Here is a 17798-nt window from a genome sequence, read left to right as displayed (position 1 = left end):
TAAAAAAAAAAAAAAGAAAGAAAAAGAAAGAAAGAAAGAAAGAAAGAAGAAAGAAAGAAGAAAGAAAGAAAGAAAGAAAGAAAGAAAGAAAGAAAGAAAGAAAGAAAGAAAGAAAGAAGAAAGAAAGAAAGAAAGAAAGAGAAAAAGAATCTACTATAGAATTTGACCTTGTATTAGGTGATTAGGTGGTGTGATTTTGGGGCGAGTCCAAGGATTGAATGCTGTCAGGGAGTAGGGGTGACTCCGTGATTGGGTATTGTAATTCTCATCTAGAAGGCAAGGAGAATGGGCTGGATGAAGAACAAGCAGCTTTCACTCAGATGAGCCAGGATGGGGAGATGTTTAGTTGTTTTTGTGAATTTTTTTTTTTCTTTTTCTTTTTCTTTTTTGAGACGGAATCTCGGTCTGTCGCCTAGGCTGGAGTGCAGTGGCACGATCTTGGCTCACTGCAACTTCTGCCTCCTGAGCTCATCAATTTTGCCTCCTGAGTAGCTGGGACTATGGGTATGTCCCACCACACCTGGCTAATTTTTGTTGTTGCTGTTGTCATTGTTGTTTTTTTTTTTTATATACGAAAATCCAGGAGGTGGGGTGGTGTTTTGCTCTGTTGCCCAGACTGAAGTGCAGTGGCGTGATCTTGGCTCACTGCAGCCTCAACCTCCTGGGCTTAAGTGATCCTCCCACCTCAGCCTCCTGAGTAGCTGGGACTACAGGCACACACCACCATGCCCGGCTGATTTTCGTATTTTTTTTTGTAGAGATGGGGTTTCACCATGTTGCCCAGGCAGTGTTTTTTCTTAAGCAAGAGGGGACTGTAAGGGGTCAGAAGTCACAGGATGAGGATAAGGGAGAACACACTGAGAAGCCTTCTGTCTGTTAGTATCATAGAGTGTGTAAAGTACAATAGGCAAGATGAGCGGGAGAGTGAAGGGAAAGAAAAGGGCTGCTGAAGAATCAGAAAATTAACCTTGGGTTGAAGCTGGCCACTGCTGCAGTCAGCAGTTTCTGGAGGGCTCCTAAGAACATCTTAGTTTAAACTGTCCCAATGGAATGGACATCCAGGAGTCAGGATAAAGTGATGTGTATCTTTAAAGTCGGGAAACTGGAACTTAAGTATCCCATTGGAGTTTGATTGCTGTGTCAGTTACTAACAGCCCCTGATAAGGTCTTTTCCATGGAGGCTTGAGTAGTTTTTCTCTGATGTATTTTCAGAAAACCAAACCTGAAGGTTTGAGATCCAGCAGAAGTTGTTGACATGGGAGTTTTGAAAACACAATTTAATAGGTGGGCCATGGTGGTGCGAGCTTGTAATCCCAGCTACTCAGGAGGCTGAGGCGGGAGAATCGCTTGAAGGGGAGGCAGAGGTTGCAGTGAGCCGAGATTGAGCCACTGCACTCCAGCCTGGGCAACAGACAGAGCCAAACTCCGTCTCAAAACAAACAAAAAAGAAAACGCAGTTTATACCAGTCGGTGAGAAAGCTGGAGGTATTGTAGGAGTCCCCTGCAATAGTGAGTTATATCAGCCTGTAATAGGGTGGAGTCTAGGATTGAAAATACTTTCCAAATGCTTAGGGAAACTTGTTATTACCTCAGAAGCAGATAACTTGTGAATCCTTTGGGGAGGGGGTTGCAGATCTTACTGCCATGAAAAATAATGGCAGTACTTTAGGCTATGGAAATTCAGGGGTTTCTGAGAGCTTTGATTATTGTGGTTTTAGAATTCTATTAGTTGTGTGTGTGTGTGTGTGTGCGTGTGTGTGTGTGTGTGAGAGAGAGAGAGAGAGAGAGAGAAAGAGATATTGAGAGTTCTCGCTCTGTCACCCACACTGGAGCGCAATGGGGTGATCTTGGCTTACTTTAACCTCCGCCTCCTAGGTTCAAGTGATTCTCCTGCCTCAGCCTCCCAAGTAGCTGGGATTATAGGCGCGTGCCACCAAACCCGGCGAATTTTGTATTTTAGTAGAGAGGGTTTCACCATGTTGGCCAGGCTGGTCTCGGACTCCTGACCGCAGGTGATCCACCTACTTTGGCCTCTCAAAGTGCTGGGATTACAGGCATGAGCCACCATGCCTGGCCAGTTCTCTGGACTTTTTCTGAATTGACGGTTGATAAGGACCATGCCACTCTAGGAAATTAGAATAAAAAATCACCTTCAGTGACTAGTGTCACTGTCAGTTTCATGTCCCAAGATTATTAATGAACTTGATATTTTAAGTCTTAAAGTTAGGATCTAGAAATTTCAATTTTAGCCAGTACATTAAATCCTTATGGTTTGTAGAAATTTAAGAATTTTTCAGGCTGGGTGCAGTGGCTCACACCTGTAATCCCAGCATTTTGGGAGGCTGAGGCAGAAGGATTGGTTGAGCCCAGGAGTTTGAGACCAGCTTGGGCAACATAGGGAGACATCGTATCTACAAACGAAAACAACAACAACAAAAATTATTTCATGAAAGTGCAGAGTGACAAAATATAATAAAACAAAAAAAAAATTAGCCAGGCCTGGTGGCTCATGCCTGTAGTCCCAGCTACTCAGGAGGCTGAGGTAAAAGGATTGCTTGAGCCCAGGAGGTTGAGGCTGGAGTGAGCTATGATTGCACCACTGCACTCCAGCTTGGGTGACAGAGTGAGACTCTGTCTCAAAAAAAAAAAAAAGAATTTTTCATAAAATTAAACTATTTTAAAAGGCACCTGTTATTATTATTCCTTTCAGTCATTCATATATGTATGAAGTTATAGAAACAATGGTAACTTACGTAACCCATAAAACCAGTATAAGAAATTTAGAAAGCTGAAGTAATTTAATACCGATTTTTGTACAAGCAAAAATATTGTTCTGACATTACTTTAAAATGGTAAACTATTTTTTAAAAGAATTTCAGTCATAATTGAAAGCTCTTCTTTATCTTGAAATTAAATTCTCTTATTTTCTCATACTAGCAAAGACTATTTATTATATTAAATATACTTTCTAGTGTCCCTCAAGAGAAACACATTCAATAACTTTTTCTTTTCTTCTTTTAGACACTTTTGACCATTTATGTGGACTAGATATTCCTAAGGTGTGCACAAAACAACTAAATATATATATTTTGAGACAAAGTCTTGCTCTGTTGCCCAGGATGGAGTGCCGTGGTGTGATCTTGATTCATATCAACCTCCGCCTCCTGGGTTCAAGGGATCCTTTTGCCTCAGCCTCCCAGGTAGCTGGATGCCCGCCACCATGCTTGGCTAATTTTTGTATTTTTAGTAGAGATGGGGTTTCAACATGTTGGCCAGGGTGGTCTTGAACTCCTGACCGCAAATGATCCTCCCGCCTTGGCCTCCCAAAGGGTTGGAATTACAGGCGTGAGCCACTGCGCCAGGCCCTGAATTTTTTTTTAATCGGTTAATTGTTAAAGTTTTCCAAGGGAGGAAAAGAAAGGGAGCGGGACAAAAACAACATAAAGCCAGTTTCAGACAAATATGAAATTATCGTTTATTCGTGCCATTACTTTCAATGGCAAAAGCTGCAGTTATTTTGCCATCAACATAATAAGAGGCTAACAGGGAAGAATATATAGATATAGAAAGACCGTTCTGACAAACACACTGCGGGGTGGGGAGGGAGAGACAGAGTACAGTTAGTTTAGACAATAACTTGGGCCTTTGACAGTTTTATCCATGTAAATAATTTAAAAGCTACCACTCATTAATCCTTGAAATATGGAAACAAAGGAGGGGGGATCACCTACCCCTTAAAATAATTTTTCTTTTAGACAAAACCAAATAATCTCCTAATAAGGTTTTCTTCACTCTTTGTTCTAAGATGCTTCTTAAATGAATAATCTTGTTCATCTCAAAAGTTCCCCAATGTGGCCACAGTAATTTCAAACTGACCCTAGAGAAATTGTGCCATGTGGAGAACATTACAGTAGGAAAACATGAAGGAAGCAAGTATTTAGTATCAAAGACTTGCAGTTTTAGACCTGGAAGACCCCATGAGAATGTCCATGGGCTGTAATGTTGGCACCAACTTTGTGTCTAAGGAACCTGGCTGAAGGCCAATCATTACCCATCAGAGGCTATGTAAAACCTCCCGATTCCAGGCCGATTAAGTTTGTTTTTAACTTTGAGACAGGGTCTCACCTCTGTTGCCTAGGCTAGAGTGCAATGGTGTGATCATGACCGCCTGGGCTTAAGAGATTCTTCTGACTCAGTTTCCCAAGTAGTTGAGACCACGGATGCATGCCACCACACCCAGCTAATTGTTAAAATTTTGGTAGAGACAGTCTTGCTATGTTGCCCACACTGGTCTTGAACTCCTGGGCTCAAGCGATCCTCCTGCCTTGGCCTCCTGAAATGCTGGGATCACAGGGATGAGCCACCCATGCCTGGCCAGAGTATAATTTGATTAGTTTTGACATATGTATATGTGTCTGGAACTATCTTCACCACCAAGAAACCCAAAAGTTTCCTCCTGCCCTTTTATGATCCCTCCCTCCCACCCTTCCCTGCTCCTAACCCCTAGGCAACCACTGATCTGCTCTCTGTCACTCTAGATTTGTTCCTATTTTGTACATTTTTTGGTATCTGAGATTATATTTATACCGTATGTATTCGGTTTTGTCTGGCTCAGCATAATTACTTTGAAATTCTTCTCTGTGATTTCTCTTTTCAGCCTATTTCAGCATCTTTCAAAAAGTGGTTTTGGCTGGGCATGGTGGCTCATGCCCATGATCCCAGCACTTTGGGAGGCCAAGGTGGGAGGACTGCTTGAGGCCAGGAGTTCGAGACCAGCCTGGGCAATATGACGAGACTCTGTCTCTATTAAAAAAAAAAAAAGACCCCAATCTCTCACCATATACAAAAATCAAATAAAAATGGACTTCAAACTATGAAATCACTACAAGAAAAAACATTGGGGAAAATCTCCAGGACATTGGTCTGAGCAAAGATTTTTTGAGTAATAATACCCCACAAGCACAGGCAATGAAAGAAAAATGGACAAATGGGATCACATCAAGTTAAAAAGCTTCTGCACAGCAAAGGGAACAAAATGAAGAGATAACCCACAGAATGGGAGAAGATATTTGCAAACTATCCATCTGACAAGGGACTAATAACCAGAATATATAAGGAGTTCACATTATAGGAAAAAATCGAATGATCTGATTAAAAAAATGGGCATACCCCCACATCCTAATTTTTAATTTTTTGTAGATGGGGTCTCACTATGTTAACCAGGCTGGTCTGGAACTGCTGGGTTCAAGAGATCCTCTCACCTCCGCCTCCCAAAGTGCTGGGATTACAGGTGTGAGCCAACTGTAGGGCTTTTTGTAGGTGTCCTTTGTAATGTTCTGGGTAGATATCCTTTATTCAGCTTCTATTCACAGTTTTCTGGATACTATGATCAGCAGTGGGTACTGTCAAATGCTTTTTATTTATTTATTTATTTACTTATTTAATTTTTTTGAGACAGAGTCTCGCTCTGTGCCCAGGCTGGAGTGCAGTGATGCAATCTCAGCTCACTGCAACCTCTACCTTCACGGTTCAAGGAATTCTCGTGCCTCAGTCTCCCGAGTAGCTGGGATTACAGGCGCCTGCCACCATGCCTGGCTAATTTTTATATTTTTAGTAGAGACGGGGTTTTTCAGTGTTGGCCAGTCTGGCCTCAAACTCCTGACCTTAAGTGATCTGCCCACCTCAGCCTCCCAAAGCGCTGGGATCACAGGCGTGAGCCACAGCACCTGGCCTCAAATGCTTTTTATGTATCTATTGAGATATGGTAAATTACACTGATTGATTTTCAAATGTAAAATCAACCTTGCATATCTGGGATAAATCCTACTTTTGATATATTCTTTGATTCAATTTGCTAACATTTTGTTAAAAACATTTGCACTAATTTTATTTTTATTTATTTATTTTTTTGAGATGGACTTTCACTCTTGTTGCTCATACTAGAGTGCAATGGCTCAATCTCGGCTCACCGCAACCTCCACCTCCTGGGTTCAAGTGATTCTCCTGCCTCAGCCTCCTGAGTAGCTGGGATTACAGGCATGCACCACCATGCCTGGCTAATTTTGTATTTTTTAGTAGAGATGGGGTTTCTCCATGTTGCTCAGACTGGTCTTGAACCCCTGACCTCAGGTGATCTGCCTGCCTTGGCCTCCCAAAGTGCTGGGATTACAAGCAGGAGCCATAGCACCTGGTCTATTTATTTATTTTTTGAGAGGGAGTCTCCCTCTGTCACCCAGGCTGGAGTGCTGTGATCTCAGCTCACTGCAATCTCTGCCTCCTGGGTTCAAGGGATTCTCCTGCCTCAGCCTCCCAAGCAGCTGGGGTTACAGGCACGTGCCACCATGCCTGGATACTTTTTGTATTTTTGGTAGAGACAAGGGCTTTACCATCTTGGCCAAGCTGGTCTCGAATTCCCAGCCTCAAGTGATCCTCCCACCTCAGCCTCCCAAAATGCTGCGATTACAGGAGTGAGCCACTGCACCCAGCCACTTTTGCATTAATTTTTATGAAGGATATTGGTCTCTAGTTTTCTTATGTATTTGTCTGGTTTTGGGATCAGGGTAATGCTGGCTTCATGGAATAAGTTGAGAAGTAGTCTCTCCCGTCCAACTTTTTGGAAAAGTTTTTGCATAATTAGTATTATCTGTTTCTTAAGAGCTTGTTAGAATTTACCAGTGAAGACATCTGGGCAGAGTTTCTTCAAAAGAAAGTTTGATGGCAAATTCAATTTATTTAATAATAAAGAGCTATTCAGGCTATCCACTGCTTTTTTTTTTTTTTTTTTTTTTTTAGATGGAGTCTCATTCTATCACCTATGGTGGAGTGCAGTGGCATGATCTGAGTTCAGTGCAACCTCTGCCTTCTGGGATCAAGTGATTCTCGTGCCTCAGCCGCCCAAGTAGCTGGGACTACACACGTGCATCATCACATCCATACTTTTAGTAGAGATCTGTACTTTTACTAGATATGGGGTTTCACCATGTTGGCCAGGCTGGTCTCGAACTTCTGACCTCGGGTGATCCACTCACCTTGGCTTCTCAAAGTGCTGGGATTACAGGCATGAGCCACCATGCTTGGACTGTATGTTTATATTTAAAGTGGGCTTCTTGTAGGCAGCATAGAGTTGCCTTTTTAAATCTCCAAGCTCCCTCCATTCAGGTATCCGGGGTGTTTAAGAACTCAACTCTCAGGCCATTCACTTCCTTTTAGGAGGCTCTGATAACTAAAGCATTTCTCATAATGAGCCACATGTGCCTTCTTTAATGTCCCCTGTGGAGTAACAGTCAAGAAATTATTTCTACTTCCCCAGGACAGTTTTTCAGACCACAGGATGATACAAATCTCTGGGCAACTCCTCAGGCAGTGCCAGATTCAGCCACGGTGGATCCAGCAGGCCCATGGAGGATTATCCAAGGTTACCCAAGAATACCAAAGGCTACCTTGGAAAAAGTGTTGGGGGTGGGTGGCGGGAAAGAGAAAATTTCTCTAGGGGAAGATTCTATTGATTGAAAAAACACTGGTTTTCCATTTCATGGAAAGTTTCAACTAAGGAAAGTACAGGACCAACATAGAGTGTCACAGCAGAGATGGGTACACTGGGAAAGGAACACTCCCCTGAAAGGGTAAGGAGCACTTGCAGTATGCCTAGTGTATTAGTATTCTATTTCTACTGTAAAAATTACCACAAATTTAGTGGTTTAAAACAACACAAATGTATTCTCTTAAAGTTCAGGAGGTCAAACGTCTAAAATCAAAGCATAGGCAGGGCTGAGTTGTTTCTGAAAATCTTGGCTGGGGGGAATCTGTTTCTTGTCTTTTTCCATTTTTAGAGGCTGCCTGCCTTCCTTGGCTCATGGCTCTTCTTTGCATCATTCCATCCTCTTGCTTCCATTGTCACATCTTTATTACTGACTCAGATCCTCCTGCCTCCCTCTTACAAGCCCCCTTGTGACTATATTGGTTGGGCCCACCTAGATAATCCAGGATAACTTCCCTATCTTAAGGCCCTTAAATTTTTAGAGCTGGGGGTACATGTGCTTGTTACATGTATAATGTGGGGGGTCGAAACCCCTTAACTTTACATCTCCTAAACTCCTCTTACCATGCAAGGTAGCGTATTCACAGGTTCCAGGGATTAGGACATGGACATCTTTGGGGAGCCAAGGATAAATATATCCTTACTATGTCCAGTTATGAGTCAGACTAGCTACAGAGAAGGCAAATCCACCAGGTCCTAGATCTGTGAGGTATGTACTGTTTAGATTTGTGTGAATTATCTTGTGTTTTGGATGTGAACCTCTAAACTGACTTTGTGTTAGATGACTAATTTTGGTCCAATCAGCTCTGTCCAGGTGTCAGGGATCAACTGGTATAGAATTCTTATTACCAAGCCCCAACTCAGGTTGCTTTCTCCAGGAAGAAACTGAGTAAGAATGTTTAGAGACGGGGACTTTGGGCACAGGAGTCAAGCAAAGTGACTAAAAGTATGAGTTGTAGAGGCAATCTCATGGGTTCTAGCTTTGAACAGCTGTTTTAAACATTTGGCCCCAGTTTTCACATATCAAGTGCTGCTGATAGTATCTTCATATGGTTGTTTTGAGAACTAAATATAAGGTAGCTCCATATAAAAAAAGGCTTAGCAAAAGGCCTGCAATAGGTTAAAGGCTTGATGAATATTGTAACTTTTATTATTTGAAGGCTTGACTGGTCCCAAACAAGTTTCCTTGTCCAACCAAGGGTTTTTTTTTTTTTTTTTTTTCCCAATAGAGATGGAGTTTCATTGTGTTGCCTAGGCTGCTCTCGAACTCCTGGGCTGAAGCAATCCTCCCTACCTCAGCCTGCCAAAGTGCTGGGATTACAGGCATGAGCCACCATGCCTGGCGCTAGCTAGGTAGCTGTCTTGAAACTGACCTTTTGCTTGAAACTGCTCATATAGTTCTCAGTCTATCTTTAAGGACTGGGGGACAAGACATGGGCACAAGTTCTGTCCCAAAGATGCACACAGCCCTGTCTGATCTTGTTCATTGTTGTCCTTGAGGGCAAATATGACTGAAAACACTGAGTGGCCACAGTACTGCACACAGCTAAACACGACCTTGTGAACACTGTTGTTGTTTAACCCCTACAGTCACCTTTGTTTGCAGAGCTAGGGGGAGTGGAAAGAATTAACCAGAGATCCTGTTTTGGAAAGTAGAAAAGTTAAGGTGAAAAGAGGAAAAAGCCTCTTACCAGAACGCTGGCACATATGCCAGACTTATCTAAAGCAGGAATACGTATTTAATGTTTTTTTCCCTAAGTAGCTGAAAGATCTAAAATGGTACTGGTCCGACCTGAAGTGTCTTTCTGTTGTGAGGGTGAAGTGATTATAATTTTCAAAATTTCAGCAAGTTTTCAAATGAAATTTTCTCATGTGAGAAATGACTATAAAATAAAGAGTTCCATTTCCACCTGTGGTCTATGAAAGCAGCATCCTTACATCATGGCAATACTTTAGAAAGCAACGTTGAACAAAAGGTGGTTCTGCAAATGGTCTCCCAATTCAGATAACTCACTGTAATCAGTACAGCTTGAACAGACCAATTCCATCTTTCCACCTTGTTTATAACCTGATATTCAGTTACAATAAATGAAATTGAGAAGATGAGTAGAAGTAGTGAGAGGAGGGGAAAGATATTTAAAGCTTGGGGCATTCAAGCCTTGAGGCTGGAATGCTCACATCCAAATCCGTCTTAACAAAATGAGAATAGATGCTTTGAAACCCTTAAAAAAAAAAAAAAAAAAAAAAAAGATCAGTGGCCAGGCATGGTGGCTCATATGCCTGTAATGCCAGCACTCTGGGAGGCCAAGGTGGGAGGATTGCTTGAGCCCGGGAGTTTGAGACCAGCCTGGGCAATATAGTGAGACTTTGTCTCTACAAAAAAATAGAAAAATGTAGCCAGGTATGGTGGCATCCACCTGTAGTCCCAGCTACTCTGGATTTGAGGCTGGAGGATTGTTTGAGCCCAGGAGTTGGAGGTTGTAGTGAACTCTGATCATGCCACTGCACTCCAGCCTGGGCGACAGAACAAGACCCCAAATCAAGAAAAAGAAAAAGAAAAAAGATGATCAGTGACTGCATACAGTAAGGGACACCAGTCTGGGACTTGATCCTCCTTAACCTTGATTCATTTGAAGAACTATCCTCACCTCTTCAGGTCATGCAATTTGTTCTACTCTGTATAGTAAAATTAACTGTACTCAAAGAAACTTCTTTTTTTTTTTTTGAGACGGAGTTTCGCTCTTGTTGCCCAGGCTGGAGTGCAATGGCGCGATCTCGGCTCACCACAACCTCCGCCTCCTGGGTTCAGGCAATTCTCCTGCCTCAGCCTCCTGAGTAGCTGGGACTACAGACACACGCCACCATGCCCAGCTAATTTTTTGTATTTTTAGTAGAGACGGGGTTTCACCATGTTGACCAGGATGGTCTCGATCTCTTGACCTTGTGATCCACCCGCCTCGGCCTCCCAAAGTGCTGGGATTACAGGCTTGAGCCACCGCGCCCGGCCAAAGAAACTTCTTATACAGTGCTAGATTGTTATAAAGGTCCCATACAGAAGTGACAGCCTCAGGGTGGGTCTTTATTAACTAAAAGTTACTTAAAAAAATCCAAGCTTGAATGGTTGCTAAAAGAACGAAGAAAAAAAAACCACACAATTGCTGCTTTCTATTAATATAAAACTTGAAAATAGCTGAATTAAGGTTGTGAAAATCTAATAAAATTTATAAATGAGATAGATTTTTTGGAAAATGTCACATGAAAGCTATTCAGTGGTAAATACGTTTTTATTTCTATCATGTACTTTCCCCCAATTCTGAAGGGTCAACAAGCATGCTGAGGATTTTAAAGTCCTAGAAGGAAGATAACCCAGGAATGTGCATCCTTTGAGTTAAAAGTTGCTTCAACACAAGGACAAAGGTTCATCTCCCATTGGAAATGTACACATTAGTATAAACTCAATAGCTTTTGTTGAGTATAACAGGGTATACCTGTAGTTTCAGTTCTCTAGCAGAGAGAGAGAGAGAGTGAGAGAGAGAGAGAGAGAGAGAGAGAGAGAGAGAATGAACCAATGTCACCTTTTACCTATCTTCACTACTGATTTACCCAATGACCTTTGGCAAGTACATTTCTCAAACATCATGAACATTTTTATAATGCCTAAAAGTCATCCCTTGACACCACATAAAATCATGACATCAGCATATTCACAAGACTCCAAATAGAATGAATATTGTAGAGTATATATTTAAGAGATGCCTGATTGAAGCCTTTTGAATCTTGTCGCTTTAGATAGGATCTATCTCCCTGGTGATGTTTTATGATGATCCTAAGGCCTTTATCTCACCAGTCTGATAAAATCATGATTTCTAGGTAGAGTCCATGTATCCAGAGTTTTCTTTGGTCCCTGGTATTGACTTGAATGTTGAATGTGTGCTTCTAACATTTAATTCTTCTTCTTCCTCCTCTCTCTCCCGACACTGTTTTGTTCAGTGAATATAATTTTTTAAATATAAAAGGAACATATGTAACCAATATGCCAAAATAAAAAACACACTGACAGCAGTTAGCAGTTTTCATAATTTAATGAAAAAGTATTGGTAAAAAGGTGACATTTGAAAAAAGACTGAGTTTATCTTGGAAAACTGGACTATATAAGACAAAATGAAAAAAATTAACAAAGAAGGTTAAGAGGTAATACTTCAAAGAACGAAATGTAGCAAATACATTTTGGGGCAATTGAAATTTACAACTGAAGGCTCCTTCATTTACCTAGGAATATACTGTAAAAATATTACAACTATATTTCCCTGATGAATGATATTTTAGTCAATACTCTCCCAATGGCATTACATATGGAATTTGGCTGAAGCACTGTTTTGATGTTTGCTTTTCCTCCCACTCAGAATTGAAAGGCATGAAAGGACATAGGCTACCGCACTGGCCTTTGACATAAGGAATTCACAACACAGCTCCATCATAATTTCATTACCATGAAGGCTTAAAATTAACATCTACTCCAGAGAACTCAAAGAAAAAGCACAGAAACCTAGCATGTAAATAAGGGAAATTCTCTTCCTCATTTTGATAGTTTTTTTCCAAATAAAATACAGGACACCTACCACACATGCTATGGCATGTTTACACATGTACATAGGCACAAAAGAAATATTTTGAAGATGTAGCCAAAAGAGAGGCAAAACACATACATTTTCAAAAAAGGAGACAGCAAAAAACAATGGAACCCATTAACAACATTACAAGAACACAACTGGGGGAGAGGAAAACTGTTGAGTTTTCCATATTGATGGAGAGAGGGCCCCTGCCTTGACTGACTGGCACCTACTGCAGCTGGGCTGTTTCACCAGTAAGAAGTTTTAAAAATGGAAAATGGCCTCTTTTGTCTGAATATTCCCACTATACTTTTCCAAACTAGAAGAAAGAGAATATTAATTTAAGGCTAAGAAGAAAAGAGAGCTGAGAATTATAGTCTGCTTCACATTTTAAAAATGGCATCATTTCCCTCTTATTTAAATGGGAAGCAGACATGTTTTTATCCCTCCACCCAGCAAATGTAATTATTCTCTTCCTACTAGAAATTAATCAAGGCTGATAGTTTGGGAACAGGGTATAAACAACTTCTGAAAAATGGCTCCAGCCTTTTTGTTTGGGAAACTGCCTCAGATTCAAAGTTGATACAAAGCTAAATTATATCCATGTGTTAAACACATGCTTTCAAATTCTGTTTGACAATAAAAATCTGTTTCAAAATTAAAGCAGGTAAGAATACTTAACCTCTGTGCATTTTACTATATTTTAATTATACCTCAATAAAAATTTTATAAACATTAAAGCAGGTATACAAAAACTGTCAGCCAAACTTATTTTAGTCAAACTTATTTGAAAACAACAACACAAAAACCCTGACCTGGTACAAATACCCCAGAAATGGTCTCACTTTGGGAAAGGCTCTGGAATCCTTCACAAACACCTAAACAGAATCAGAGCATTTTCCTTGGAAGTAGTACTTTTGTACTTTTGTAAACACTATCCACAAGTTAGCCTTTTATGCTTGTCAGTCAGGTGAAATAGTTATGAGTGTGTCCCCAACAAGCAAGTTTAGGAACAGGCACTGGACACTGATAAGCATGAGTAGTATTGACTCAGTAAGTTAAGATACTGTGAAAGCAACTCAACCTTGTGCAGAACAAAGGAAGACAGTAGTGAGTTTAACAGTATCTAAGATGGTGGTCTCCTGGTCTCTCCCCTGAAAAGGGTTTATAGATACCAGTGGAATTAGAAACTTCCTACAGACAGGAGCTCTGTGAGTCACATGCTGTAGCTTCAAAAGATAAGTAGTTTTAGTGTCTGATAATCATGGTCTGTTGCAAATCAGTTAATAATGCAAAGACTCTTAATACATATACTTGTCAACGTGTTATGTAACTGGAAAGCTGTCCCAAAATATTTACTGAGCAAATACTCTGGGCCCAGCTCTTCCCAATAGCCTCTGATAAACCAACCTCTGGACAACCTGCAATTACTGTAATGTGCTTGTAAAAACTAGACTTGAAACATTTTCAAAAACTGCAAGACAATTTACTATGGAAAAATTTTATCCTTTTCACTGCAATTCCTTTTAACATATGCTAAAATCCTTTTGGTGTATGGGTTTTCCCCAATATATGGGGCAAAGGCAAAGGTTGGGACATCCTTGGAAGTTTCTAATCACCTTTGCATTGAACTGTGGGAAAGGGAATGTGTCTTGCTTTTACCATGACAATCCCGTCTAGAGTCATGGGGAGGATTTTCCCTGTCTGAGCTATCTTTCCTTACCCTGACTTTTTCTTTATTCCCATCACTTTCTGCTTCTGAATCACTCAGCTCCAAATCTGGGCAATAGCCATCATTTTCCTGATATGGAGCTCTCCCTGCAGACCGCCTGAGAAGCTGCCTACCCCAGAACTGGTCCTTGGGGTTCATACTCTTGGTTGGTTTCACATAGCACTGGAGGTCCTCTGTGGTCTTCACCCACCTATTTGTGGTCTCTTTAAAGGACCTACTAAAGTGTTCTACAGTGGATTTTCTAAAGCTGCCCTGACTGGCCAAGTGGGAGCTGAGCACAGGCTCCTGGTCACAGAACATCTCACTTGAGCTGTCTTTTTGGGTGACGTTCCCAGACCAACTACCCTCCAGGCCATTGGATTTGGCAAACTTGGAGTTAGGCTGACTTTTCCCATTCCCAACAGAAGACTGTCCATGGAGGGCAGCCTGAAGGACCATAGGCTTTCCCAGTGACTGCCCGTGATAGCACTCTGAAGATGGGGTTCTCCAAGCAGGACTGGACTCCTTTGCTTCACTCCTAGAATGGCTGAGACTGGCCAGCAAACGGTTATTTTTGCTCTCTAGTGGGTATCTCGGATACGATTTCGTTCTCATTTCTAGTGACTCCTGGGGCACGGGCATGCTCCTGATACTGTGAACAGAGGAGCTACTGTCAGGAGAGTGGGGTTGCTGATCGGTTTCTGTGGAGCTGTTTCTGTGGTCTTCCGGGGTTGATCTGGGCATTTTTAACTTCAAGGTAATTCTTGGTGGTGGGTAAAACAGTGAATTTTCGAGTGCATTTGTCAAAGGAAGCCCTGAGATAAAAAAGAAAGATTCATTTTAACAACTGATTTAAATAATGGCTTTTGTGCTTATGGCAGAGTGAGTTCACATATCTACTCTTCCAAATGTTTAATAAGCACCTGGCTCTGCTATGTATGTACATCATGGCGTAGCAGCTGGAGTGAAATGAACTAGAAGTTTGGGTCAAGAATGCGATGGATGAAAAACTCAGCAATGCCACTGTTTGCTGTATGGCTCCACATCTCTTTACCTCTGCTCCTTCAGTTTGTAAAATGATCATAAACTAGTGTGTTGCCTCCTGTGTCCTATCTCTGCCCTTCCATTTCTGAGAAGAATGTCACTAGCAATGGTTTAGAACAGGGTCTCCCTATCTGTGTGTCTGTGTATGCATGTGTTGGTATGGCACAGCACTTAGCATATGTCTTAAACACACACATTTCAGGACCCATCCTCTGATCTCTTCTAGCCTTCCTGAAGCAAGTCAAACACCAACCCTCAGAAACGTAGCACGGGTTTAGGTGGGTGAAGAGTATGTGTGTGTTTGAGGTTGGCATTAGAGGTGATAGTGGGTGGTTCCCATAAATTTTATATCCCTAACCTGGAATAATTTCCTGACTACAAATGAACATTATGTAGGTGGGAGGTTTTATAGTGGTAAGGCCAGCAGAAAAGAATCATAACATTCCTGCCAATCAGCCAGCTATAGGATTGGCTGGGGAGTACTGGCAATTAGTTTCTCAGTTTGTCACCCTACAATCATAGTTAGAACAGGTCTTCTTCTATTATTTCAAGCGCTTTGAAATTTAAAAAGCACTATCAAACAATTCCTCCTTGTATATGGACTTGACCTTTGCCCATTATCATCGTACTGTATCCTCACAAAAATGAGATATCAAGAGGACAGCTCTTAGGCGCCCCAATGGGCAGCATTTGTGTCCCAAGGGTCCATCTTGAACATCCCACAGTCCCCATCTCTGTCAGCAGCTGCCACCTGCTGATGCTGCAAGTCATAATGAGGCTCAGCATGCAGGGACTCTCTCTGCTGTCCTCGGCTTCTCCTTGTTTTGCCTGTCATGTTGCCCTTTGTGGCTGAGCAGTCCTGCTGCCTCCTACTATACCACTCTGTTAAGACCCATGACACTCAGGTACTCCAGAGCCTCTGACACCCACCTGTCACCTCATTTCTGAGTCTCTCTCTTGCTCCATGCTCCATGGCTGACCCTTGGCAGGAGCTGATTCTGTATACCCTGTCCAGTGACCCCTAGTTGCCCAGGCTCTGCCATTGATCTCTGTGTTAAATGAGGCACAAGGAGGTTACAGGTGTCACTGAACATGACTGTCACCATTCCAGCCAAGCTCCCTATGCTTAGGGCACTATAATTATGCTCACCTGTCTTGCTCACCAAGTAGGCAGTGTACCCTACAGGCAGGGATTTTTGTCTTGCTTTCTGCTCTATCTTGTAGCTCAGTTCCCAATCCATTGTAGGTACTCAACAAATATTAGTGAATAAATGAAAAGATAACTCAAATCTCCAAACTTACTTCTGGCTAAGGATTTGCTTTAATAGACTATTATTAAGATGAGTAAAGATCAAGTTCACAAACGTTCTGGAGGAAAAAAATAAAAATAAAAAAATAAAGATGAGCAACCCTGGAATTAAATGTTTTCTGGAAACAGGTTAGATCCTATATCCCACTGATTTCTAAATGATTTTGATAATTACAGATTAATTTCATGACTTCAACTAATGGCCTCGAATATCTTTTTGGGACCTAGATTACCTGTCCGGGACCTGCAACTCCTCCTACTCCACCCGGGGATTTCTTGCCTTATGAACTGACAGAAATGGGCCAGGTTATATCAAGATTGGACTGAAGCAAATGAGATATTTGTCAAGAATTTTAAAAGATTTTTAAGTGGAATTACTGACACGAAATTTAAATTGTTAGGGCAGAATATAACCAGAGTCTACATATTTGTTAGGACATTAAAAAAAAACAGGTTACCTGCATCAATTTCTTGATTAAGAAGCTGGACTTGCAAACCAAAGATCTGTTCCTGTATTTTGTTGTGTGACAGTTTCAGCTTCTCTCGTCTGCTTATCATGTAGCACAGATTTCGGACCTGAAAGCCCAATCCCCAACAAATAGAGATGTTTGTCATGTTAAGCAAATTCCTGATAACTGAAATTGTTTGGCTAAAATAAAGACATTAAAGTCAGATGGGGGTAAGGAGAGGAGACAGAATTCAAGACCTGCAGAATGAGAGCCACTCCACAGGAATTCATACAGCATGGTCAATTGTTGGATCATGGTTCCTATATCAATCAACAGTAAGAGCAAAATGCTCCAAATCTGCCTTCTGAAACCTACTCTCCCTGCAGTGTTATGGGCTTGATATTTATTTGCAAAGCCAGGTTGCAAAGACCGAATGATGGTTTAACAATTCAGCCTTCCCTTTAGATCCTTGAGTACAAATGATGGCAATGCTGGCTGTAACCAGTATAATTTTCTAATAAGTGCTGGACGAACAGGATACAGGTCCACTGGGAGGACTAGAAGTGGTTTTCTTGCTCACACTTTCAGCTCAACCAAGTTTCCACAGCCACAAAGGTGAAATACTCATTCTCTCATATCCCCTACTTAGGCAAGTTACACAACCTTTCTTTGCCCCGTTTGTTTATCTGTAAATAGCAATGATGATAATAGTAGTTTTTCATGGGCATGTTAGAATTAAATGAATTAATATATATAGAATGCTGAGAACAGTGTTGGCAATAATAGTAGTAATAGTAGGTGCTATATGTGTGTGTCTTACATTTTTAAAAGTGAGCCAAATCTATTAGTTCTCTTTCAAATTCTGGCAGCAGAAAAATAAAAAGCACAAGCCATTTATAGAATTACATTTAACTAGAAAATTCTCTAGGATAAACACAGGCTTACTTCTGAAGCCCTGTAGCACCTCATTTAGTAGATACCTGATAAATATACCATGAGTCATACTGAATTATCACTCAATAATTGGAGTGGCTCTCAACTGGGGGGTGATTTTGACCCCTAGGGTCAAAATCATTTGGTAATTTGCAGACATTTTTGGTTGTCACGCTGGGGGTGACAGAAGCCAGGGAATCTGGTA

At 41.3% G+C, this 17798-nt stretch overlaps 1 protein-coding gene across 4 annotated transcripts in view; it reads right to left on the bottom strand.

Annotated features, from left to right (window-relative positions):
* Positions 1-11600: 11600 nt before the first annotated feature.
* Positions 11601-17798, bottom strand: part of JADE3 (jade family PHD finger 3) — a 150177-nt gene continuing 143979 nt past the window's right edge. For all 4 annotated transcript variants that reach the window (XM_032258468.1, XM_032258469.1, XM_032258470.1 and 1 more), the window contains 2 exons: positions 16670-16787; positions 11601-14673 (listed from right to left, as the gene is read on the bottom strand). In XM_032258468.1, the coding sequence (XP_032114359.1) occupies positions 13763-14673; positions 16670-16787 (1029 nt within the window). In that variant the 3' untranslated portion in view covers positions 11601-13762. The remainder of the gene's footprint in view (positions 14674-16669; positions 16788-17798) is intronic.

This window comes from Sapajus apella, unplaced genomic scaffold (assembly GCF_009761245.1).
Source record: "Sapajus apella isolate SASKATOON/1434 unplaced genomic scaffold, GSC_monkey_1.0 scaffold103, whole genome shotgun sequence".
NCBI lineage: Eukaryota > Metazoa > Chordata > Mammalia > Primates > Cebidae > Sapajus > Sapajus apella.
The sequence above is the reverse complement of the archived record's forward strand: the minus strand, read 5'-3'. Positions and strand labels throughout refer to the sequence as shown.